The sequence below is a fragment of the Apostichopus japonicus genome, chromosome 16, assembly GCF_037975245.1.
Source record: "Apostichopus japonicus isolate 1M-3 chromosome 16, ASM3797524v1, whole genome shotgun sequence".
NCBI lineage: Eukaryota > Metazoa > Echinodermata > Holothuroidea > Aspidochirotida > Stichopodidae > Apostichopus > Apostichopus japonicus.
This window is the reverse complement of record NC_092576.1, coordinates 36,530,590-36,556,487: the sequence shown is the minus strand read 5'-3', so window position 1 is coordinate 36,556,487 and position 25,898 is coordinate 36,530,590. Positions and strand designations below refer to the sequence as shown.

The 25,898-nt window shown below is 34.9% G+C and overlaps 1 protein-coding gene across 2 annotated transcripts in view; it reads right to left on the bottom strand.

The window, feature by feature from the left end:
• The window catches only part of LOC139982254 (uncharacterized), a 281,036-nt gene that overhangs the window by 175,225 nt on the left and 79,913 nt on the right, over positions 1-25,898 (bottom strand). The window contains exons 17-27 of one of the 2 annotated variants that reach the window (XM_071994907.1): positions 25,658-25,860; positions 25,172-25,248; positions 24,870-24,958; positions 21,956-22,075; positions 18,380-18,588; positions 17,570-17,646; positions 16,820-16,875; positions 15,870-15,989; positions 14,330-14,538; positions 7,445-7,521; positions 1,092-1,162 (exon numbers count right to left, since the gene is read on the bottom strand). The exons of the other annotated variant lie outside the window; for it this stretch is intronic. Of the exons in view, the coding sequence (XP_071851008.1) occupies positions 1,092-1,162; positions 7,445-7,521; positions 14,330-14,538; positions 15,870-15,989; positions 16,820-16,875; positions 17,570-17,646; positions 18,380-18,588; positions 21,956-22,075; positions 24,870-24,958; positions 25,172-25,248; positions 25,658-25,860 (1,308 nt within the window). The remainder of the gene's footprint in view (positions 1-1,091; positions 1,163-7,444; positions 7,522-14,329; positions 14,539-15,869; positions 15,990-16,819; positions 16,876-17,569; positions 17,647-18,379; positions 18,589-21,955; positions 22,076-24,869; positions 24,959-25,171; positions 25,249-25,657; positions 25,861-25,898) is intronic. 2 annotated transcript variants of the gene reach the window in all.

The following is a 25,898-nucleotide window of genomic DNA, read 5'->3' as shown; positions in this document are numbered from 1 at the left end:
GCGTGTATGTTTAGTAATATTGCTTGACTATATCAATTTAATCCATTCATAACATGTTAAAGTAGTAAGTGTTTATTATATACATTTTATCCACCGATGGTATGTTTAGTAATATTTGTTGACTACAACCCTTTCATCCACCCAATGTGTGTAAGTAATATTTGTTCACTACATCACTATATTCCACTTGTTGCATGTTTAGTAATATTTGTTGACTACATCCCTTTAATCCACTCAGTATATGTACGTAACATGTGTTGACTACATCCCTTTAATCCACTCGGTATACGTTAGTAATATTTGTTGACTACATCCCTTTAATCCACCCAGAGCATGTTAAGTAATACTTCTTGACTACATCATTCTAATCCACCGACTTCAACATTTAGTAATATTTGTTGACCACATCCCTTTATTCCAATCAGTTTATGCTTAGTAACATTTGTTGACTACATCAATTTAATCCATTCATAACATATTAAATAGTAAGTGTTTACTATATACATTTTATCCACCCATGGTATGTTTAGTACTATTTGTTGACTACAACCCTTTAATCCACCCAATGTGTTTAAGTAATATTTGTTCACTACATCACTATATTCCACCCGTTGCATGTTTAGTAATATTTGTTGACTACATCCCTTTAATCCACTCAGTATATGTTAGTAACATTTGTTGACTACATCCCTTTAATCCACTCGGTATACGTTAGTAATATTTGTTTACCACATCCCTTTAATCCATCCATTGTTTTGTTTACTAATATTTGTTGTCTACAATCCCATTAATACCTCTGTGTATTTGAGTAATAAACCATCAACCGATGACCGATATATGGCTCAATTAACAGTTATCGATATATCACATTTATAGTTATTTCATCGGATGACGTCACTTTCTGTTAGTTACTTTGACTAAACCACGCTGTGTTCAATACAGTGGCGTGCACTGAGTTATAAACGTCTGGGGATACTAAAGTAACACGTCAGTGGTATTTTCATGCTCATGCTAGTAATTATAATATCGATATGTTATTAAAACAAATCTGATGAAATAATTATTATAAATGAGAGGTAATGGTTACTAACTCGCCAAAGACCAGAGTCGAGATTAAGGGTATACCGTTCACCAGACTTATTACAATCAGGAATCCAGAAAACTGTAAGAAACAAATAAGATTAATAAACAATAAATAGGCTATAACGAATAAAAGGATATCAATGATGTATTAATGAATGAAACATTTTGAACAATACACAATAGAAACAACCATATCACGTTTACATAAGATCTTTATTGTCTTTAGGGATGCATATTCTTTCTTTTCGCTGAAAATATATTGGGTTGTCATGGTGTCACATGTTCTGTAGCAAAGTGATTTTAGGGAGAATGGTGAAGACAGACATACTGTAGGTGAGCTTCACTTGAGAATGCATATTATACACACACAAATGTAGATGATCCCAATTAATCCCTCTATCCGTTGGAATCCAGGGGTCGAATCCCCCGGAAGCTCTGAGAAATTAGAGGTTAAAAGACAACATTTTGGTGCCTATTTGATAAATAATTTTGAATTTATTAAAACACTAAAAGCAAAGTTTTCACACTCAAAATGTGCATACTTAAGACACATGCCTATAGACTGTCGTTTTCACCATACTTGATTCTTTCAATTATGGCGCCACACAATAAAAAAGTCACTGTTCCTAAAATGTACACAACGGTCAGTTTTAATCTGGAATATTATTCAGTAGCTACAGCACTACACTTCTCCTCAGTTGTCCCTACTCAAATGATACTAAAATATGGAAAATCATGGGAAACTTAAAGACCAACTAGGGAGACTTTTCAATGAACATAAAATCCCACCATTTTGCATGTATGTAATCCCTAATTCAATCCAATTACATTGCTGTACTTAACTTTACCAATTTCGGACGTTAACTACGTGAAAAATGGGAGGAAAAGTCAGCTTTTTAGGAAACCTATTTCAGACATTCCTGAAACATTCCTAAGACATCAGGTGACCATGTGTCGTCACTGTTGGTATAACGCACTCACAACAATGCTTTTAGTGTGTAAAGTTGTATACTTGAGCTGCCAAAAACATCAACGATATTACTCCTTTTTCCCCGAAATGCCAGAATTCTGTGTTGTTGGAGGATGTAGTTATACCCCAGCCAACAAAAGCATCAGCTTTTTTAGCTTTCCGAGTAAAAGAACCGACGTAAAACGCCGTAGACTTTGGATCAATTTTGTGTAATCCACGAGGAAAGATTTGTCAGCACCCGGAGTATCTCATGCTTATGAGTCCACATGCATGACCCTGCATGCCTCTGTGTATGCTGCAAATGTCTCATTCTGAGCAACTTATATACTTTCGACAGCTGTGGCGGACATAGCTAATGTGAAATTGACCCTTTTAAGTCTCCTCGTAAACACGCCCTGGCCGTTCTTACATATAACATTATATCACGCATATGTAGACCGTGTACATAGACCGTGCCTATAGGGTAGCATTGTTAGTACATGTAGTGAGTTACAACTCCCACCGGGTATGCAAATAGTCATGTTAGAATTTCATCGCATTTATCCATGTCTTTTGTCGTATTCCAGTATCGTATTATATATTTTCCGTTATGTTTATTCCGGCATCTGCATGGTCCAAGGAGTGGAATAAAACGGTACTATATAGCGATCGGACGTTTAATTGCATTAGTGACTGTCTTGTGATTGTGGGATGTTACTGGTCTAGGCCTGTTTCAACTAGACCTAACTCTATGGAACTACACAAAGTCACGGTAGTATTTCGCCCAGGATAGAACGAGAAGCGTGGATTTGGATATTCACTGCTAACTTTGGTTTTTTGACAGGATACTTTTTCTGTGTTTGTACTTTTGGATATTAAAACGAGTAAGTTCTATGTTCAGCTGAAGCTAAGTCATGTATATGCTACCCTGGTCGATTCGGGCCATCGTCTTCTCGTAGTTGTTTGATTATGTTTAGTGTTTTTGTGGTAATTCGGTGACAGTAACTTAAACTATTTTACAGTAACGTAAACTATTTTCCCGTCACATATCACGCATGAGGCATCTTTTAGGTATATTCTTCTGTTCAGTTTGCGGTATCTTGCGATCAAATTGTATTACGGAATCGGCAAGCTGCTTGCATGTCCTACAGTATATTGTACCGTACGTACCTATTGACGCTCCGCTATGTAACGATGCCTGCATACGAGTGGAAATTTTGCTAATAAAGTAACCCATTTTACTAAATTTTCTGTTTAAAATTGTCTTAAAACTAGTTGTTTACTTTCTTATGTTCTTGTTTTAAGCTAACAGCTTTTCAAACGCTCGAAATTGGAAGTCAAATACAGTACAATTTTTCGCTACCTGTGTATAAACAGTGCCTAGTTTAGCGTTTGATTTTCACGATATACACATTATGACATCACACGGTGACCAGAGGCTCCTTTGGGTCAATCTCTGTTTTTAGACATTCCAGAGGTTCATGTCACGTGACTACCCAATATTTTCGTGGTCGTTTTTTGATGTGTTATAGTAGGTTTTCGAAGATTAATTTTTACACAATCATGTTGATTATGGGTATGTAAACTCCCAAATTAATGGAAAATCACCCCCAATTTTTTTTTCCATAGTTGGTCTTTAAGAAAATATCGTTGCAATTATGTTGGGAACGTTATAAAAATCAAGAGATAGAGATTGCAGTATTGGCTCCTGTTTGCGTATGCTACAGAGTGTTAGGATATTAGTTGTTGTCCCCTGCAGGTTGGATATGCATCGGTAATGAAAAACATGTCAACTACGGATCAAATGATTCAGTAACGCTGTTGTTAGAAATACACGGAAATTGATAGGTGTAAATCTCGGAGGTAGAAAAGAAATCACTGAAATTCGCGGAAAAAGCTCATGCCTGCGTACTAGTTCCTGGTTAGCACACAGCTACTATGAAATATGAAATATATAAAATAATATCAAAACCAGAAAGTCAAAAGACTTAGTGATTCCTTGCCCATATGATAATAAACTATAGGTAGAAGATTTTCTAACGATCTGAAATGCTGAGCAGAAATGGCAAGTCTTGCAGAATTGAGTAATGCATATCTATGCAAAGAGGGTCGAAGGTCAAATAAACTTCACTTCTGTATAATTCTACTTATTCTGACTACAACCAACAATTGACCTTGAATGACCTTTGACCTCCATGAAAAACAATAGGGATTATCTTCTCATCAAAGGCTAACAACATACCAAGTTAAAGTTCATGAAACTTTTCTTCTTGAGATATTGTATTCACAAGGTTTACAGCCTTTGACCTCTGGTGACCTCAAATAACCATTAGCCTCCATGAAAAACACTAGGGATCATCAGTACACCAAAGGCTACCAATATACCAAGTTTAAGCAACTTTTACTTCTTGAGATATCGTGTTTACACGGTTTTCAGACTTTGACCTGTGGTGACCTTTGACCTTCATGGAAAACATGAAAAACCATGTCGGACCCCATCAGTTGGAGTTTCACAAGTTATTGCCCCCAAGAGCCATAATTGACCTTTGGTGACCTTGGATTACATAACGGTTATTTAGTAAAATGTGCACCTACTTCATTCACAATATGTCCCAATATATCAGCCATGTCAGGCTTCGTCACTTGGAAGTTGTTGCAAAAATTAACGTAAGTGGACATTTTTTTTTGCCCATAAGCAACCTTGAATGACCTTGGATGGCGATTTTATGAAAAATGTTCCCCTTGATGAAGTGCACTCCATCCTTAAATTGGTATGCACTCCAATGTACATACACAATGTTATTGCTAAAAAGGTATCAAATCCAACCGTTGGCACTTCATAACTTAAGAACCAGGTGTCCGATCGAAGTGGGAGTTAGTTTCGTCTATAGAGCACACAGAGCTCTATCATATATTAAAATATTGACAAACATTTTTTTCTTTGCCTTGTATCTCCTAAAATGAGCATATTTATAAAAAAAAAAACATGTCAGACCCTGTCCATGGGAGTTTGTTTTCAGCCTTTGACCTCTGGTGACCCCAAATGACCTTTGACCTCCATGAAAAATAACAGGGATCATCAAATCACTAAGAGTTATCAACATACTATGTTTAAAGCTCAAGTCAACTTTACTATTTGAGATATCGTGTTTACATGGTTTTCAGATTTTGACCTCTGGTGACCTCAAATGACCTTTGGCTCCCATGGAAAACCATAGGGATTACCTGCTCACCAAGGGCTATCAACACACTAAGTTTAAAGTTCAAGCATCTTTTATGTCTTGAGATATCGTGTTTACAAGTTTTTTTAACTTTTGACCTCTGGTGACCCCAAATGACCTTTGACCTCCATGAAAAAACAATAGATATTTTTTGCTCACCAAGGGCTATCTACACACCAAGTTTAAAGTTCATGCATCTTTTACTGGCTGAGATATCATGTTTACATGGCTTTCCGCCTTTGACCTCTGGTGACCCTAAATGACCTTTGACCTCCATGAAAAAGAGTTGGGATCATCTGCTATCCTAGGTCAATCCACAGTCTAATTTTCAAGTTGAAGCATCTTGTACTTCTTGAGATACCGTGTTTACAAATTTTTCCGCCTATGACCTCTGGTGACCTCTCAAATGACCCTTGACCTCCATGAAAAAAGATAGAGACCATCTACTCACTAAGGGCTACCCACATACTAAGTTTGAAATTCCAAAAACTTTTACTCCCTGAGATATTGTGCTTACAAGGTTTTCAGACTTTGACCTCTGTTGACCTCAAATGACCTTTGACCTCCATGAAAAACAATAGGGATCATCTACTAACCAAGGGCTACCCACATACCAAGTTTGAAGTTCATCCAACTTTAACTTCTTGAGATACCGTGTTTACAAGCAAAGCGTCACATACACACATACACGCATACACACACACACACACACACACGCCATCACCATCGCATAGATTCCTTTCGGCCTTCGGCAAGGAATCAATAAATAGTATGAAATATTTATAATTAAATAAACTAAAAATCTGTTCAAGTTAACACGATTAGATCATCACACATTTTGTTTAAATTTAATTTGTTCTTTTTTTTCTGCAATATTTGACCTTTATGTAGTAGTTGTTTAAAAAGGCGAATGATACCATTCCGCCAAATCTCAAACCTTTCACGTCATTGTACATATAACTTGAAAATAGGCCGTAATGAACACGAAGTACATCTATCTCACACTGCGATACAGCAGGTATATAAAGATAAAGTACTTTTATTTCGCCTTTAATCAGGAAAGATCTTAATCGTTAGGAAAAGAACAGACATTTACTTAAATTTCACAAAAACCCGACAATGTAATTAGTCTGCGAGGGTTAAAGATTTAACGATGTTGTGCAAACACATGTGTAATTTTGTTAACTTTGGAAATCATCTACTAGTGTTTGTCAGTATTTTCAGCGTTTTCATAACCGTGTATTCATACCACAATACCAGGTCAAAGGGCGGATACCAACACTTTTCAAAATATGTTTTTCGCGATGGGGGTACAGAATTAATCGTCTGCCCGTCATTGTATGTTTAACTAAAGGATGCATTACAAGGCAGTGGTAGATCGTACAGTTGGTTCATTAGTCGCAACTCTGTAATGGTGCTAGTTGATAACCATACATTTCTTCATCCGTCGTGTTTCGACTTTTCTCAATTTTAACAGAATGTAGCAGTCTGACATTGAAGTCAAATTTGAATTGATTGGTAAAGTTATATCGTTTGTCATCAATTTAACAATTCCAATAATATACACCAATTAAAAACGTATTTACGGTCGTAATTAACAACAACAAACAAACATCGTCAAAATTTTGATGGATTAATCGACTTGTTGTGAAGAAGTAGACATTGCAGGGTCGCTACAACAGTTGAAAATTAGAAGAAAATATTACCCGAAATTGTAAGATTGAAATTCGGAAACTTTTGTATAAAAAAGCAACATTTCCAGTGTCCCACTTGGGCCACCGTAGTACCGAAAAACAAACTAAGACCTGCTATTTCTAATGACATACGCAATCAGAAAGGCTTTCTTTAATATATTGTAATATTGGTTTCTGCATGAGGGCTCAGTACACAGTTATATATACTTGTTTAAACAATGTAGGGTCGTGATGACTTATGACAGTGTCTCTCCATGCAGTAGATTGACTTATATATGCTGTACATTACAACATCAAGAAATAAATGATATCTCACAACGTTTCTGACTAATGAATATATGTCCATGTTTACTGCAACAGGCAATGACACCCGGTAATAAGGTTTTAGTTTGACTGAAACTAAAACTCTATCAATACACGACTACGGCAATGGGTTTGATCTTTGAACAAAACGATACATTGAAAGACACTAATCAAACATTCAATAAGAACTTCACCTTTCACTCCCCGAGATTTCAGTGTGGATAGAGATGGTCCGACGGATATCGAGGAGGTCAGCAGACAGTCAGTTAGTCTATAATCAGAGAAAGAAAGAAAATCAGTCATTTGCCATTACATCCTTCTTTAATTGTTACTATCTTGTATACTGCAGTATAAAGATTAATCCATAGAACGCAATACATCAATAGTTGTTCCTTCCTCTGTTATACGATCTCACACATCAGTATAGTGTTTTGGAAGGATCAGGAACACACCGGCTACGGAAAGGTTTGAACACAACTAAAGTGGTACGATGGAAGCTTTTTCTTAAAGGTCAAAGGTTTAATTCCGGTTTTAAAAGTCTCAAAGCAGGTGCTATTATGAGCCCTCAATAGTAAACTGGTGATAAATTATTACACTGGGGCAACATGATATAGAAAAGTTTAAGTACGGCTTTATTTCATTTTTTCAACTCGACCAACCCACACGCCCTCCCCTCTTCTTTCCGAACCGGCCTCTTCCGTTCATTGTGGGGTCTCATAAACGGCACCACACTATGCCTGTCCAAACAGACAGATGACACAGATGTAACCTGACATGTTTTCCAACTCTATCTGAAGGAGAAAGTTTACAAAAAGTAAATCATGCAATTATTTGCTCTTACATTATCCAGTCGTATATTTGTGTTTATAAGTTTTTGAAATTAAACGACCATTATCAACATAATTTCAACATGAAAAAATGTCCGGCTTATCAAGGGCGCATATAAAAAGGGTGGGGGTGTTCTGGGGTGTATAATAAAGGGAAGTATGGGTGATATGTTCTTCTAAAATCCAAGGAGTTTCTTATACTAGTCATAGAAAAACTGATAACTGCAGTACCGTAGTTGCTGCGAATTTAGTTAATCTCATAACGCAGAAACAGACCCACGAATAAGTAAACAAAAAATAAATAAATAAATTTGTAAGTTGATTACGTCATCAATATCTCGTTAAGACATACACATAAAAAGGTTGACTATTTTTTTTCAGATTAACAGTAATCATTGCAAATTAACATTCTTTTCCGCAATGTTGTCAGCTTACATAAAATGTGTCATTAAAGTTAAAATTTGCTTTAAGTGTTATTCGGACTGACCTAAATAATATTTGTCCATACATTGAAGACGCAGTGGTATATCTCCTGATAATAGTTTGAAAAACACGGTATTTTTTATGTCGCAAGTGAAATGTGTCAATGAAATGTTTTCTGACGAATATTTGAAACATTAACCTTTTGATTAATGTCTTCGATTCCTATCAGTTGGTGGAATGTGAGGAAATTAGAACAAAAAATTAAATGCGCCAGAGAATGAAGAAAGTTCTAAATGATGGTAGTTTTAGAAAAATGACAAAGCTGTGAATCCGAATCCATAGGATTCACAACATGAATGGTTCCATTATGACGCAGCGCCCTCAATTGGGGAACCATATTTCATATAACTTCATACAGTGCTCCAGCAATTAATATACTTATTTATATAAAAGTGTAAGCTCTGCTTTATTCTTTCCACCTTGTTTCTACGCCCACACCGACACCCCACTACCGAGCGGTCTTTTTTTTTCGTCGAGTGCTCAGATACTGCACCGTGTTATTGCACTTTAAAAGCCCTGTTTCATTCTTCCAGTCGATTCTACCCCACCCCCTACCCCAACTACCAATCGTTACTTTTCTTTGTTGAGTGATCAGATACCTCGCCGTGCTATTGCTCTTTAAAAATTGTAATTCTTTCATTCTTTTCACCTCGTGTCTACCCCCACCCCCACCCCAACACAACTACCAATCGTTAGTTTTTTCCTTGAATGCTCATATACGTCACCGTACTATTGCCGTTTAAAAGACTAATCCCGTCCGTGTAGAATCAAACATTTTATTCAACTCTACCTGGCGGAAGAAAATGTTAAAACAGTACATGATGCAAAGATTAGCTCTGTATTGAGTGCCGGCTTACTTTCAATAATTCCATTAAATTAAAGCAGGGCCGCAGACATCCCCCCTTCCCCCGCTGATTTTTTTACTTGCAACCACCCCCCCCCCCCCCCCGCGCTGAGAGTTTTCACTTCCAAAAGGAAAGTAGACCTATGATAATGTGTAACTCTGTACATGAGATGTGCGCTATTTCAATTACTTTTTAGCGAAGTCACTCTTATCATTTCTTGTGATTTCATTAGTCAGTACTGTACAACCTCAATATTCTAGGTACGTATAGGAATGGCATACAGAAAGAAAAATACAAGGTTAAGTTTAACCTCTTATCACGTATATATGCGCGTATGCAATGACCGTGCGTTTTTTTTTTATTTGTTTCAAGTATTCATTAGTACATAGCAATAAACGTAGAGGTCTCCTAACATCTTAATCGTGTGAACAGGGTAGTATATTCTAATGTGAGACTGCGGTTCATAGATATATTGATTACGTCCATGGTTTTTATGTAGGCCTATCAGTTTCATTGCTATTTCCTGTATCAGTGCTCCAATGTTTTAACTAAGAATATTGAGGCACTGTGAGCATACGTATATACATGACTATTATTAAGAGACGGACGAGGGAGGGGGGGGGGGCGCAACTCCCCAGTCCGCTACACGGTCCACCCACTCAGCTCAGTTGCCCCCCCCCCCCAGTAGGTCCCCTTTTGACATGTTAACAAATAATAACAACACTACCTAACAATTCATTTACATCTAAACTCCCCATATGGATTCCCGTCAGAATATATAGGCTACGGCTACCATCATAATACCCTAGCGTGTTTTTATATCTTCAATTACATGTGTAAAACAATGCATAAAGCAGAACACAACAGTTAATGTCCCCCTAAAGTCATTTGACAGAAGTGGTGGGGGGGGGGGGACACCAGTAATAGTGATCCTATTCTTCCCTGGCAGAATCCAAAAACCGCCGACTGAACCATATTCCCCGAATTTATTTAGATCGTTTTCGATATAGTAATAGGCTTTAAAACGAAATCGTATAAGATGTTAGTAGTTAGTATCGTTTCCTTCCAAACATCGTGTGGCTAACATTATAATAAAATAGAGACAGATTTAGTACTTGTCAAAATGACCTTCAGAACAACAGATCATTGACGTATCCAGATACCGAAGCTGCAGTCGTTTAGTCACGTGACGTATTACCGCGCGATTGATAGGTCATGTATAAAGAATACAATGAGCTTGAAATACAGTGTACATCATAATATTAATATAGATCATAATGAAAGGCAAGTTAACCATCACTAGTAGGTCTGTACACATATATCATACGTCAGATATACACAGTGTGTGTAGAAACAGCATGATCACTGTACGGTAATAGTATAGTAGAATATTGACTGAAAGGAGATAAAACTTTTGTATGGTGAAGCAGTCTTATCTGGATGAAATTAATTTTTGTGATTGTGCGTGTTTTACTATTAGAGAGAGAAAGGCCAATAATACTGTAGATCACAGCTACTATAGACGTTGCTCTTCAACATTGTTTTTTCTTTTTCTTTTTTTTTCCACCAGGGGGTAGGTGGTACTGTAAAAGATGAATAAAAAGGACGAACTATAATGGAAAATCGCAATAATGAAATATACTTCCTTTCGGTAACAAAAATCCAATACATAAATTATGAAATGGTACATCAATGACGTTGAAGAAATATTACTATATCAGCAGGAAGGGTGTGGAGGGGGGGGGGGTCAACTTCAAGTGTAACCTGGTAGGGTTAGAGTAAGGTAAGGAGGGACTGAGGAAACAACTTATAGTGGAAAGGGAAAAAAGAGGGTAAAGGAAGTAATATATTACAGGGTCTAGTTGGGTTTTTTTTTTTTTAAGGGGAGATGGAAGGAACAAGGTTAGGTGCGGTAGATGTGTACATGTTATATTAACGGATTGAGATTAAAACAGGTCTGAAAGATGAAGTAATGTTTACTTTTTTATTGTGCTATGTTGATCTTGGTTGCAAGGGCTTGGGTCCATTGTTATAACTTGTGTTGGAGCACTATGCTATTTACTATGCAAAGAATTATTTCCGTCTTAAATAAATACTTTATTGTCCAATCTAAAACCATTACAAAACAAACTATTTTTTAAGACTTTTTGGGCCAAAGGATAGACAAATACCTTGTTAGCCTATTATGAACAATTCCCAAATTCCATAATGTTCAAGTTTGTTACGGTAAGTATAAACAGTGGTCAACCATCGATAATTGATTGTTTGATGATCTAGTGACATAGTGATGTTTTCCAGTAATTCTAATTATGCCATAGATGTAGACCGTCCAGGCCTGAAATCTTAGGGACGCTCAGAACGGGCATAGTGCGTGGCAAGAAAGCTATCTAGCCTTTTTTCAAACAACCTTTGAAGTATTTTGGGTAACAACGGTAGTGAAGGTGTATTATCAATAATTTATGATCAAAATGATGATACTACCGCCTCTCACGCCCCCCCCCCCCCCCGTGATACACATGACAGCCCACGACTTCATTCACCACGTGATGTTTGTTGTTGATAATTCAGTCACAGTACTTAAAGTGAACAGCTTTATCACAGTCAATAACTCCTGAGATTAGTTAGTTTCTTAGGGGACTGTCCCTAGTTCTTAACTAGTATATTAATTCAACATTTACTAAGACTTAGTTCATAGCGAAATTATAATAAATATTTTGAGAAATAAATATGTATATTAATAACTGTCAAATACTTTATATATTGATAACCATTTGCTCTGTATTGATATTTTTCTGTTATTTATTTTCCCTATACACTTGTTTCCCTTTGGTTTCTGTTCTTATTATTTTCATGCATACCCTTATCTTTTCTCTCTTTCCTTTCTTCAACAATTATTATTTTCAAAAAAGGGCGAAAAAAAAAGGTTATACTTTAAAAAAATGTTCACAGATTCAAATCAACATCAGGAAGGCCTACGGACGATTTAAAACCAAACAGTGCCTAGACGTGACGTATCTATTGCAATCCCCAGGTACTTGTTTGTCAGTAAATTCCAGGTGTTTTTATCAAGGACGCGCGCACCTGTTACATTGAATACAACTTCTTTTCATTGGAAGGCGCGCGCGTCTATTCCATTGAATACAACTTCTTTTCATTGTGTTGTTCAATTATTTGATTGACAGGTGTCGAACAAAAGAAAATGTTAAAACTATCGAAAGTGTCAAATACAGTCAGTGTACATCTTAATCAAGAAAAAAAAATGATGAAGTAAGTTCAATAGACTTTTGCGATCAAACAAAATGTATACTGAGCAGAAAAGAGTGGAAATTGTTAACGTACAGATGTATTGTTAACGTACAGATATAAATGTGTACAATATTGGGTATATATGACAGGCTAGATTATTTGGACACAACGTAGCTTTTTGGTTCCCGCGGGGCGGGTCACGTAAACAGCACACACCATGTAAAGTATATAGAGATAATATAAGGGTTATTGGCCTTGCAGCTTTGGGAGGGAGGGTGGTGGGTTGTTGAAGGGGGTTGTTTGGTAGGGGACAGGAAAATGCGATGTAAGGAAGGATCTACATTAAAATCTTAGAGATTGTTTTTTTTTTGAACAGATGCACTGTGTTTGTTTCTATTAGTATATTCTGCAAATACGTGATTTTTAGTGTTATTTACGTGTAGACTGTTTTAATGGTCTCTACTGTGTGGGGATTGACTGTAACGTTATGTGGGTTAATAATATGCATATATCAAGAGTTGTTTGTCGCATGTCAGCAGGGGAGGGTGTGCGGCGGCGCGGGGGGCGGGGCAGGGGTTGTATTGGAGGTGACGACAGGTTGAACAGAAGAGAAGGACAGTAATAGTATTGCAGTATACCTTGCTGAGGGTGTGTGTTTGGCGGTTAGTGTGTGTGGTGTGGGGGGGTTAGTGCATGTGTGGGGGGCAAGGGGTGTTGGTTGTTAACAAGATAAGTTTCCAAGTGTTATAAACAGATTAGCGAAATGGGATAAGAGGTCTAACATAGTTTGGTTTAGGGGGAGGGGGTTGATTAGGGAAAGCTTAGGGTAATATAGTTGAGAGGGGCGTCGTACTAATAGATGAGGCCAATTACGATATGTTTAATTTTTCTTACTGTCTTGTTTTTACTTTAAAATATATGTGCATTAATTATCAGTTAATTTATAAACTAATTAAAGAAAATTTCCTTCTGATCAAGAGGAAAATATTGAGCTTAAGTATAACAAAGTTTACTCTCTTTTTTTTCGTTTAGCCTATTCCCCTTCAAACAAATTATGTTTATTTGATTCATTCAAGTTTGTGCTTATTTATTTTGGGTAGATTTTGGCAGAACATATATATTTTCATACTCTTAGGATGATAACAACTTAAATTATTTATTCTTCATATCTTGGTGTAATTTCATCCTACGTTTTTTTTTTGTGTTTCAATGAGATATATATATTGTTTTACATTTAAGCTCAATTTCAATTCAATCAATTTCATTTTTCTGCAGAATTTATTGTTAAAGTTTAAGTGTTTCTGTCTCATTTTGTCTCTATTTTACTCTCCCATCAATCATATTCCTCACCTGATGACTGTTCTTTCATTGTTAGTTTATTTCTTTATTCAATTTCTTCTTCATGTGTTTTGGTTTACTTCTACAATTATCTAAACCTATCAATAAAACCCTTCAGTAATTAATATATATATATATATATATATATATATATATATATATATATATATATATATACATATATATATATATATATATATATATATATATATATATATATATATATATATATATATATATATAACTATATTAATGATTCCTTTCTTGTTTACATCATTAATATTAATTAGTTATTTTATTAATTACTAATATTATTTACATAATTATTAATTATACTTACTGCAGTTCCTTGAATCTTTGAGAGTGTTGTACATAGTTTAATATTCCATTAACTTCATGTTCATTCATATCTCTCCCTTTCTCTGTCTGTATGTACATATTCTCTATTGATGTTATGATTGGCAGAGAGAGACCAGAGGAGAGGATAATGTTCCCATCTTCATCAATCTTACTAAATGACAAGCCTAGAGTCACACAGTCTATGGGAATCTGAAGAAAGGAAAATAATAAATAGAATTAATATCATCATGTTTGTTTACAGGATAAATACCTGAAAATAATAACATTATAATTAATTTAGAAATATTAACTTGTTGTTTTCATTTCATATTAATAAATAAATATATATTTGTTTGTTTATTTTAATCTAATTTTGTTAATTATTTAATAATTAGTGGTTTGAATTTGATTAAAAAAGGGTAATTTAATTTGTAAAGTGTCTTTAATCTTCGTTTTATTTTATTTTTATTTCAAGATGTTAAAGGGTAAACAAGAGGGTTAGGTTTATTACAGAGATCAGTCATTGTTATTTCTGTAGAATGAATTAAAGGTGTGTAAGAGGGGTGAGGGATGGACGTAACAAGGGATGTCAGGGGTGTAGGGAGGGGTGTGTTATGGTAAGGAAGGGTGTGCTAAGGTTTAGTGATATTTGGTCGGGGTATTAGGAGGGTGCCATAGTTCGGGAGAGGCTGTGGATATGGTTTACCCTCGTGAATGTTATGTTGTTATTATCAAAGCGTGTGCGAGGGGTGAGAGATAAAAGGACCGATGGGTGTCATACTGGGGATGGGTGTGGAAGGGGTAATGAGAGGTACTTTAGGGTGGGCAGCACACATACCGTTTATAAATATGTAATATAATTTGTGTTTGAGGGGTGATGAGGGGGGGGGGGTATGAGCCAGAACTAATATGTATTATATAATTTATGATATTTGTGATGGAAAAATCTGATTGAAGTGGGATGGCTTTCAGTGAACTGTTGATTATTAAACATGTTATATTAAGGTATCAGTTTGTTATTGAGGTATTCTACTACTTAGGTATGTTTACCAATCGCTTCATCTATCTCTGTTTTAATTAAATGTAAACGTAGACAAAAGGAAAATATCCGGCCGAATCTGTAAAACAGGAAACAATTCATTGACCCTTTCTTTCTTAAATTATTATTTTATATTTCACTTTCTGGGAAGATTTTGAACGAAAAAATTAATTAAGGTAATATATAAACAGGAACTATTGCTGGATAGAAACCTTGAAAAAGAATTTAATAATGATTATTTATTGTTTATTATCCTACACACTATATCCAGTAGTTTATTATTTTATTTATATTTATTACTTGTATTTACGATTCTGTCTTATCTAGAGCTTAAAAATATTTATCAAGTTGAACCTGTATTTCCTTGTTCTAATTCAAACAGTTTAATATTTAATTACTAAAAGAGATCTTATCTCTTCTTAAGACATTCAGCGATTTTATATAACTTTAACTTGTATTGATTGATGTATTTATTCAATATATGCCTTTATGTTTTACTTACGTCATGATTGGATGCTTCCACCAGGAGCTCTATGACTGACCTCTGTACAGACTCACTGGTGTCTCTGTCGATGGACAAAGCATCTGAACACATCTCTGTAATAGTCTGGATGTCATCAGGCTATTGAAATAAATACATTGTAATTATTAAATAGAATACTAATCATGTAAAATTGAGGCGTTTAAGAGACAATGAATTTTGGTGTTAATACCGTAGTTTAATTTATCGGTTTATTCAGCAGATATTTGAAACAAAGTTTTAAATTAGTTAATTTTTGCCTTTTATATGTGTATGTTTTACTTCCTACAAAGTAATGCTCTCACACTAGGTTTAACGGGTTTAACGATTTTCATTTTAAATCTATGTTAAAATTTATGAATGCATCTAGAAAGGTAATATTATATGAGCTCATCATTTTAATTATGCTGAAAAAAATTAATGCACAGACATTTTCCACGGAGAAAAAAAGAAGAAATTTTTACTAACAAAATGCATTCTGAAGAATCTCTTTAATTCAAAGTAAAATAACAGTTGAGTGATTATTCTAATTTAATCATATCAAAGGAAACAATCCAGCAAAGCAGAGGAGGATTTTAAAGAACACGTGACATGATGACTTTTCACAAATTTGACCGAGATACTTTTCCTGGAATAATGAAATTAATCAGATCCAAATAAATGTATCTGGAGTTAAGAGCAAGATATTGAGAATTAGGAATGTGGAATATTGTTTTCTTTCCTGTAACAATCATATCGTCTGTCACCAGAATATACCGTTTACCGGGAGACAAAATATGTCTATAACTCTCAAGGATGCTGGCTTTTTATGATTATGTTTGGAAAAAAACTGTTATGCATGTTATTAATAATAACAGTATCACAGGGAAATGTGAAAGCAACTAACATTATTCATGATTATAATTTACTTAAAAATACCAAATATTACAAACCTTTCTCCATGTACCAGATATCAGATCCAGGTAACGAGCTTCATTCGATGATATGACTGTAAAAATAGATGGAATAATAAATCAATAAATTATCATAGAAATAAATGACATATTTTAAAGAATACCTAAGATTCAATATTAATTTGTTTCACATACTTATAATGTCAGAGGTAATGTACCTATACTAGTGGGGTCAAATATCAGTAAACTAAACCATTGAAATGATCTCTCTACTAATTAATTAGTAATGAAGTCTATAGACATTAACATTCACTAGTAATCCAACCAATAATTGTATTCTTTTTGTTACCTAATACTGTTGGCTTACTTCACACTCCCTAGTGTATAGGGTAACAATAATATATTAAGTAACTCAAAACATTAAATCTCTTAGATATTATTTTAATATATACAGGGACTTGATACTGATAGAAAGCTTTCTTCAATCAGCTCATTGAACACCAAAGAATGAGGAACTTTTAAGAAGTCCAACTCCTACGCCATCCGCCCCCATTCCACCCTACCCCCACACATGACTAGTCTGTTTGTTGTATGCAAGATCTACCCTTGGATTCTTAATCTAGATTAATTCTTACCAACAAATATCTCATTAAACTAGCCCCCCCCCCCAAGCTCCCACCTCCCTCCTGCTCCACCATACTTCCCTCTGTTGTCACAATTCTGTGAAACATTGCAATAAAAGCAATCTACTTGATCAAGTATTCTTTTAATTCTTATTTGAAATCGTACCTTTAACATTCCTTGATCTTGATTCTTCTGGAATGATGTCTGGCTTGATCGATGACGGCAGTTTACAGTTGTGAAGCCTTCAAAGGTAAAGAAAGCAGGGAGAGTAAATATTTAATATTGAAACAATTAAATGAATATTTGATGTCATCATTGTAATAAATAACATCAATGAATTTGTCTTTTCGTTTATTATGGTAAAAGAGCTGTAGAAAAGTTATAAGTATCAGCCACTAGTTATGATTGCCAAACAACACTTCTGCCACCCCTCCTTACGCCCTGCCATTAACATATGCTGATTTGTTAATTTTAACTATTTATATTTTTGAATAAACTTGGCATAACTCTTGAAAATATCCTTATTTTAATAACAATAAATTAATTTAAAATAAACAGCAAACATTATCGTTTCCGTGTACTTCAATGTCTCCCTATATTTTTGTGTGAAGTTTTACATAATAATTTATTTGTATTTGTTTATTGTAGTTCTAATTCGTTTATAAGTTTTAAGTTATTTGTTGCTCGTATTATACTGAAAAGCACCCCACCAACTCACCGTGTTACATCTATTCCTAACTGCACACTCAGTAATGAAAGAAAAACGTTAACATATTCCCAGTTTACAAACCCTTACAAATATTGCAACAATTTAAACCGCACGTCTCAACACAAGACAACAAAATAAAAATATCACTGCACAAAACCTAATCTTATTCCCTCCTATATACCCCATACGTTCACCCTCTGACTAACCCTCCTTCCCTCTTACCCACGTATTATCAGCCAAGGCCTGTCACAATGTTTTCACCTTACCATAGTTCCTTGAATAATGGTGACTTGATTCCATAGTTTATTAATCCGATCACTTCTTTCTCGGTAAATTCTTGATTCTGTCTTCCTTCATTGATGGATATCTTCTCTACTGACGATAGGCTCGATAAACTAAGACCAGACTCAAGTCTGATATCTTCACCGTCAAATCCACTGAAGGACCATTCTAGGTATAGATGAGATATTGGAATCTGAAGAATAGGAAAGAAAGATCACAGTTAACTTATCTTATAGTTCATCCATGATGGATAAATACACATGACGAATATCCAACGTATATGTAATATAACACAAAAATGAATAAAAAAGCTATAACATGAATCATTAATTTTAACAAAGAATTGTCTTTGATTTGTTATTTTTTTTCATTTTCATAATATTTGGAATTTTATTTCATTTAAATTATTTAATACAAATAAAAAAGAAGAGTGGTGACTTTTTCAAACTTGCTTGCCAAACAAACCAATAAAAAAAAAATGATATAATGATGATTTTATTGAAATCAAATTCGTAAGATGATGAAATTTAGATGAAAATAAAAAGCAATATCATAAATATTTATATTTGGTCTGTAATATTATATTTAGCACATTAACTATTTCTGTAGTTTTCATAATGTATGCTATTGCTTTATTCCTGTAAGTCAGTGCACTAATTCTTACAGCCTACACTAGCGAGACTCGACAACGTTCCTGCCGTGAGTGACCCACGACAAATGAGTTTCCTCCCCGGAGATACAGCACATCTCGATACGTGTTTTTATCGTATAGGCCTATATCCTACTTGCAATATATTTCGTCATAATAAAGATAAAATCATTTCCAATCATTGTAATTACACATAGATTATGTAAGGTTATATTAATATCGTGGCGTACATATTTTAGACTTTCCACTCTCCAGCCGACCGACAATCCAGTAGCGAAGCCAGATAGCCGGCCCGGTTTAAAATAACCTAGCTTAAGCCTAAACAGTATGAACGAAGCCACCGTTATATCTTATTATAATGTAATTGTATAGACTCATTTGAGTTTAACTTCCCTATTTAATTTTGCCCACCCCCAGTTTTTAACCTGTTTAACCTGTAATATTTTGATCTCTCACTTTTGACCTACTGTAAGCCTAGGTCTCGCCTAGATTAGTTATAAACATCCATCCTTACTATACCTCTGCTAACTTTACCTCATTTGTCTAGTTAGGCCCACACTCCACAATATATAATGTATTAAGTATAACATAATAAGTTGGAAACTAATTTTATGACTGATACAATAATTAAATTAAATTTAAAAGGCTGGTGGAGGATATACATATTTATACAACACCTATTCTGGTCATTTCTTAGGTCAATTGCTCTTTGATTGCATGCAAAATCCGCCCTATTCCACTCTATGAAATAGAACCATGGGTTATACTTTTTTGGTAGCTCTTGTTTCAATGGTAAGAGAGCAGAGAAACCTGTCTGTTCAAAACAATTTGTGGCATGAGTGAATTTTACCCATCTCAATAAAATATGTTGTATAAAACAAATAATGAATGGTTTCCATTCGTGCAATAGTGCAAATATTGAATGGAACAGATTACATCTTTCAACTAACGAAATATTTGCACTATTGCACTCATAACCATTCATTATTTGTATAATATTGCAATATTCTAAGTTCTTACTTTTCCCGGTAAGAGAATCTTAAACTAGCCGTAGCTAACGGTTAAAGTTTAACGTTACATTACAAAGGCTAACACGTTGATAATGAAACGCTTGACACCGTGAATGTAAGGCGGACATTGTCCGGTATCATGTGACGTGTTTAAGACGTAGCCTAGGCCTACGCGTGTGAAATTTTCCCTAAAAAGCTAACGTTATTTGTTATACCTACATTTTTTTACAACGTTGGGCTACCACGTCAACCAATAGGCCTAGACTAAGTACTATATAACGCCAATGGCAATAATGATTAACGTTGTCGGTGCAAACGAGTAGAAATTATACTGGTCACTAATACATATGCAACGGTCTCAAATAACACAGAAATAACACGAAAAAAAGATAAATTAATTAGATGAGCTTGGTACATACAATTATTTTGTTCGGCTAGACGTTGTCTAACTAGAACACATTAGGCCTAGGCCTAAAGGAAGTTTGCCGGCAACATACCGGATGACCGGATGTCTATATGTTTGAGTTTAGGCCTTACTTGTTCTTTAGTACGTTCAACAAGCTCATTGTTTGGATCTAATTTCTGGTTTGTCATCTAACTGTAATTTCTACTCTGCTGACGTTTCTATTTTGTTTTGCTTCTCTAGGCTTCAATTTCAAGAAGAGCAAACGTAACCAGTATAACTGCCTAGGCCTAGGCTAAATCAGTCATTTCAGACAGGCAAGGTTACATAAATAAGTAATTATTTTGACATCCATGCAACGACAAATGTTACAGAAAAGACGAAATCTCTCAAGCATGTATAGGCCTATAATTGTTGACTTTAAATGGACCTATAATTACCGTAAGTCGATATAATTACATCAGCAAACCATACGCGGTGTAAGTCCATTGGCAGCCATACAGTATAATGATACACATGTATGTGTACGTAAAGCTAGTAACGAACTGAATATCCACACAGGTTGTACGTAATATTAATGTCACCCGCCCTGCGGGAATCTATACGTACGTCTACGTGCGCAGATGATCAACGTTCACTGTGCGGCTTTGTTTACATTTGAGAACAGGTGTTTTGTTGTTTGAGTGTACTCGTGAAAGGAAGCTTCCAAATGTTTTAAATTGTTTAGGCTTTTGCTATTCTTCTTCAAACGTTCCTTCTACTGTACCAAATTACATGAAACTTGTGCCAATTATTTAATATGCCAATATTAGTTGGACGAACCAAATAAATGTCTTTTTTCATCCATAAATAAAAAAGGTAAATGGTACTTTCGTAAATATGCATATTTAAATATTTAAATTGGAATATAGCGATGGGTTGTGAAGAATGGAGGGCGCACTTCCTAAACAAATGTTACATGGGACGCGGGCGTTTAGTGAAGACTAGAGATATAGGAACGACTACCTTGATGATAGATTTATATTTTCCTCTCGGTCTGCAGGGTTCCAACTCTTTTTCTAATTATAGCTATTTTTAAAACGTTTGGAGATAAATGATCGGTCCCCTATCGTGTTTGTTTCATAGTCTACCATACATTATTGACAGTGTTATCACTTAGGTTAATGCCAATATTTCTTAGGCAAATGATGACGTTACTTTGTCATATCAAGGTGTTTATTCTTTGTGTGTCGTGAGGAGTTAACTAGTAAAAACAGTTATACTCTGGGCTGAGTATAACGGGACATCTGATTACAATTTTTTTAATCAATACTTACTCAGACACTGACACTTGGTGAATAAATAACATTTCATCATCTCGGTTAGATTAGTTGCCTTATAGATGAAGTATAATATCCGTTGCTTGTAATGGACACGTGATAATGCAATCTACCGTTATAAGAATGGTAACTTGAAGTAGCAATATTTCTATGGCTGTGTTAAAATATAAGTGACTTACGTTGTGACTTGATGCAATGTCAAGAAGCAATATCGTAGACATCTGGAGTGGTTTAGAATCAGTTTGCCTTAGATACACAACACTCGAACACAGAACTCGTAAACTGTTTTGACCCTCGGTCTGGAAATAAAAATAGAAGCGTCTTCAAATGAACATAGAAAGAACTTCAAGTAATAATATTTTAAATTTGCTCCCCTTGAGTATCACAATTTCACATTGTATAAACGGTAGATGAAATCTGTGAGGGGAACTGATATTCCCATCCCCACAATATTGTATGATTCAGGGATATTAACTTAAATGAACGCTTTGCCTTTTGACTTTTCATAACACCATGTAGACTCTGCTCTATATATGGTACGGATTTGATGTTAAGATAAAGGGGGGGGGGGGTGAGGGGGTAGTAATGTCCTCTCTGGTTAGGAGTCTAAGGGGAGGGAGATACCGTTCTCTTGAGAAAACATTTGTTTATGGGGGTAATATTCAAACTGCTGCTACCACCGGTCACGGAACTTAATTTAAGTTAAAGATTGTATTTATATGAGTCTTATTGACACCATACAGGCTATAACCTCTGTTACGTATGGAAGTTTTAGGGCTGTATAAGGAGACATGGACAGAGAAATGGAAAAGGAAATATGTTACTCATCGTTTTGTAGGAGGGTCTGAAGGAAGAGGTGTCCCCGCTTCCTGTCAGAAAATGATTTTAAGGATATATGACTTAGATGCACACATTTGCTGTCATTTTTATCATTGTAACTACATCTTTGAATACGACTTTGCTGTGCGTGTGTAATGAAAGATACTTTGGTGGAGGAGATATTTGTTCCCATTCTCCTAGTGGCTACAGCCCTATCTATGTATATCAACCATATAAGCAAATAATAATTCATAACATTACTTGTTGGTATATGTACACAGGTGGATATTATATATATATTATGATGCAGGTGGAGATCTTATATTTTTATTACAGAAACAATACTATTTGATAATTGAAATTTCATTCATACTAAATCATTGGAACTTGTTCAGCTAAATATCGTTAAATATTTGAAAGGGCTAATGAGAAGCAGATCATACAGTGTTAATGTGGGGGATTGAAAGGGATTAGTTAGCTAAGCAAACATTTCCGTTTCAAATACTTGCAACTGCAAGAATGCTGCATGAACCAAATCAATATTTATGAATATTTTCATGAAAGTCAAAACTGTGACTAAACTTAAGTGTCATATAACCATGGTTGTGCTTTCATCATTTATCAAATGGACTCTTTGAGCAACAATATAATACAATTTGGTTGATAAATAGTACTGTACATTGTTCTTGGCTAGGAGTACAGAGCCCCTGGACGTTGAACACATATATTTTCTTGTTAGCATATGTACCAAGCTTAGAGTCATAATACATGTCACGAAGAAAAATTACACTCATATTTTTTTCTTTAACATAACTTAGCTCTAGCGATTCCAAATATTTTTTTTTTTTATAGTAAAGCTACTTTAACTTAGCACAGACATGCATTCGTTAGATATTCAATTTCAATTTCAAGTGATTCCAAGTTTACCCCGGTTCAGAACTTTGTTAGACTAATATATTTCCAACAGAAAATGGACGAAACGGAGAATGGTTCAGTCTTGCTTTACCGGAGCCGATTGAGGGGAGGTGAGGACTTGGTTTGTGGAAATGCTCAATTGCCCCCACTCTACTTTGACACCCGGACTGGTATTCAACATATATGTTTCAAGCTTGTACATTTTGCAATAATTGTACAGTCCCCGTTTCGTTTACAAAAAAAATACTTTATAGAGGAGAAGGGAGCTCTTCGAAAGATCCTAATTCCTAAAAAAAACTTAGTTACCATTCATAATAATGCCGTTTAAATTATTAAAATAACATTATCTAAATGTTCTACGTGTAGGGAAGCTGCCGATTTTGACAAGCGTGAGATTGATGAGACCGTACGCATCGGTACACGCATTCAGTGTGGTTAATGGATATGTCAGTTACGGCATTTCATGTTTCTGTGTACCCCCCAACAGACCCCCCCCCAAAAAAAATACAAAGATGTGTTTATCATTTCTGTACAATTTTGAAGTTGTCTTGAAAATTATCCTGGTATCTTTTCTTTAAATAAATGTTATCAATAAGAGGAATTTATTAACCATTTAATTAACTAATTACTAATTTTAATATTTTATTGGAGAAAAAATCCTATGCACATTACTTGAAGTGGAATACATCGTTGTAATGAGCTTGTCGTGGTTCTCAACGTGAATTTTACTCATAGTTAATTAAATGATATTTTAATGCAATAATATGCGTTTATAGTGCAAATCTACTTCTCCTGGTGTTAACTGTTTAAAAATAACAGTATATTAAATGAACGTATTCTCAACTGTCATTTATGTTGCTTGACGTTTTAATTCCTTGAAAACAAAAATGGAATAAAAACAATGTACACAATAGTATGTTACGTTAAGTACAATGTTACCGATATAACTTCTTTCACTGTATTCTACTTACATGTGGAATATGGTGTGAGTACGAAAGTATTGGATTATGGAAGATAGTCTAACGTAGAAATGGCCTTCAATATTGCCGGTAAATGGCACCATATATCTACATGGAGCTCATTCTTGTTTATTCGGATTACGTTCACCAATGGCAAAAAGTGTAATTTATATTCGAAAGTTCCATTTGTATTTTATTTTATCTAAGTATTTTTATTACATGCATATAAATGAACTAGTAAAATTCCGTGTCCGTTGCTATGGTGCCGTTTGCCAAAGTGGATGTTAATTGGATGATCGGTCTTGCATTTATACGAACATTTCATAATTTGTTGCCAAACTAATAATACAAACGAACAAGAAAGGCATCATTGCACTCAAGAAAGTGGCCAAAGACTTACTTCAAGTGTTATGCCTTCCTTGGAGTTCAACACCCATTTACCTCTGGAAGAATCTAAATGTAAGTCAGGTGTTGACGGTTTCCATGAAACTTGGAAGAAAAAACATTAAACGATTTGTTTATAGATCAAACACGTTAATAAACATAAATCGTGTACATAGTTACAGGGAAAATGTATTTACCATACATTGATATTCTTCGTTGACTATTACAGTATAATCATGTCACCCGATTTAGTATCCCGCAAAGGATCACAAATCGCTTGTGATGAGAAACATATTTTAGTGTTTTCTATGTTCTCACCTTGAATGTCACGTAGCTTCGTAAGGGAAGAAAGAGAACCGATTGGAAGTGACAGAGGTAACAAACAGTCAACGAGTCTGTAAACAAAAAGTGGTTTGTGGATGGTGAATGTGTTAAGTGATTAAACCATTTTATGAAAATATGTTATTTCTTTTGTAACTGTAATGTCATGCTAGTGATATAACCGACATGTAAGTTATTGTAATTGGAACGTATGAAATGAACTAATACTTTAAGCTAATATTGCTAATAATACTTATATCTGCAAGCATATACGTCCAAATCAATACATCATTACTTATACACTAAAACCCCCAAATCACTGCGTTGTTGTACGTAAGCGTTAATAATAGGTAGGCCTATGTATACATTGATCATCCATCTTAAAGTTTTGTTCAAGAACACAGTTCCATATTATGCTGGTTGGTAATTTATCGTTCAGTAAATTAACGTGAATAAAAACATTACAGTAAATGGTATACTAACGACAATGTTTTCAGCTGTTGGCATTGCTGTGCAAAGCAAAATAATCCTATTACTTGGTCCTGTGTAAATTCTTTTCCAAGGTTAGTTTTGATTTGTAGTTCCTTCAAGGTGGGCAATAAAGGCACACGATTTCTACTTTCCAGGATAAGATGATTTTTATCTGCTGAGCTAAATGACTTCAACAGTAGACTGGTTATCTGGATCTAAGGAAAGACATTTGTGAAATTACCAGACAACCGTA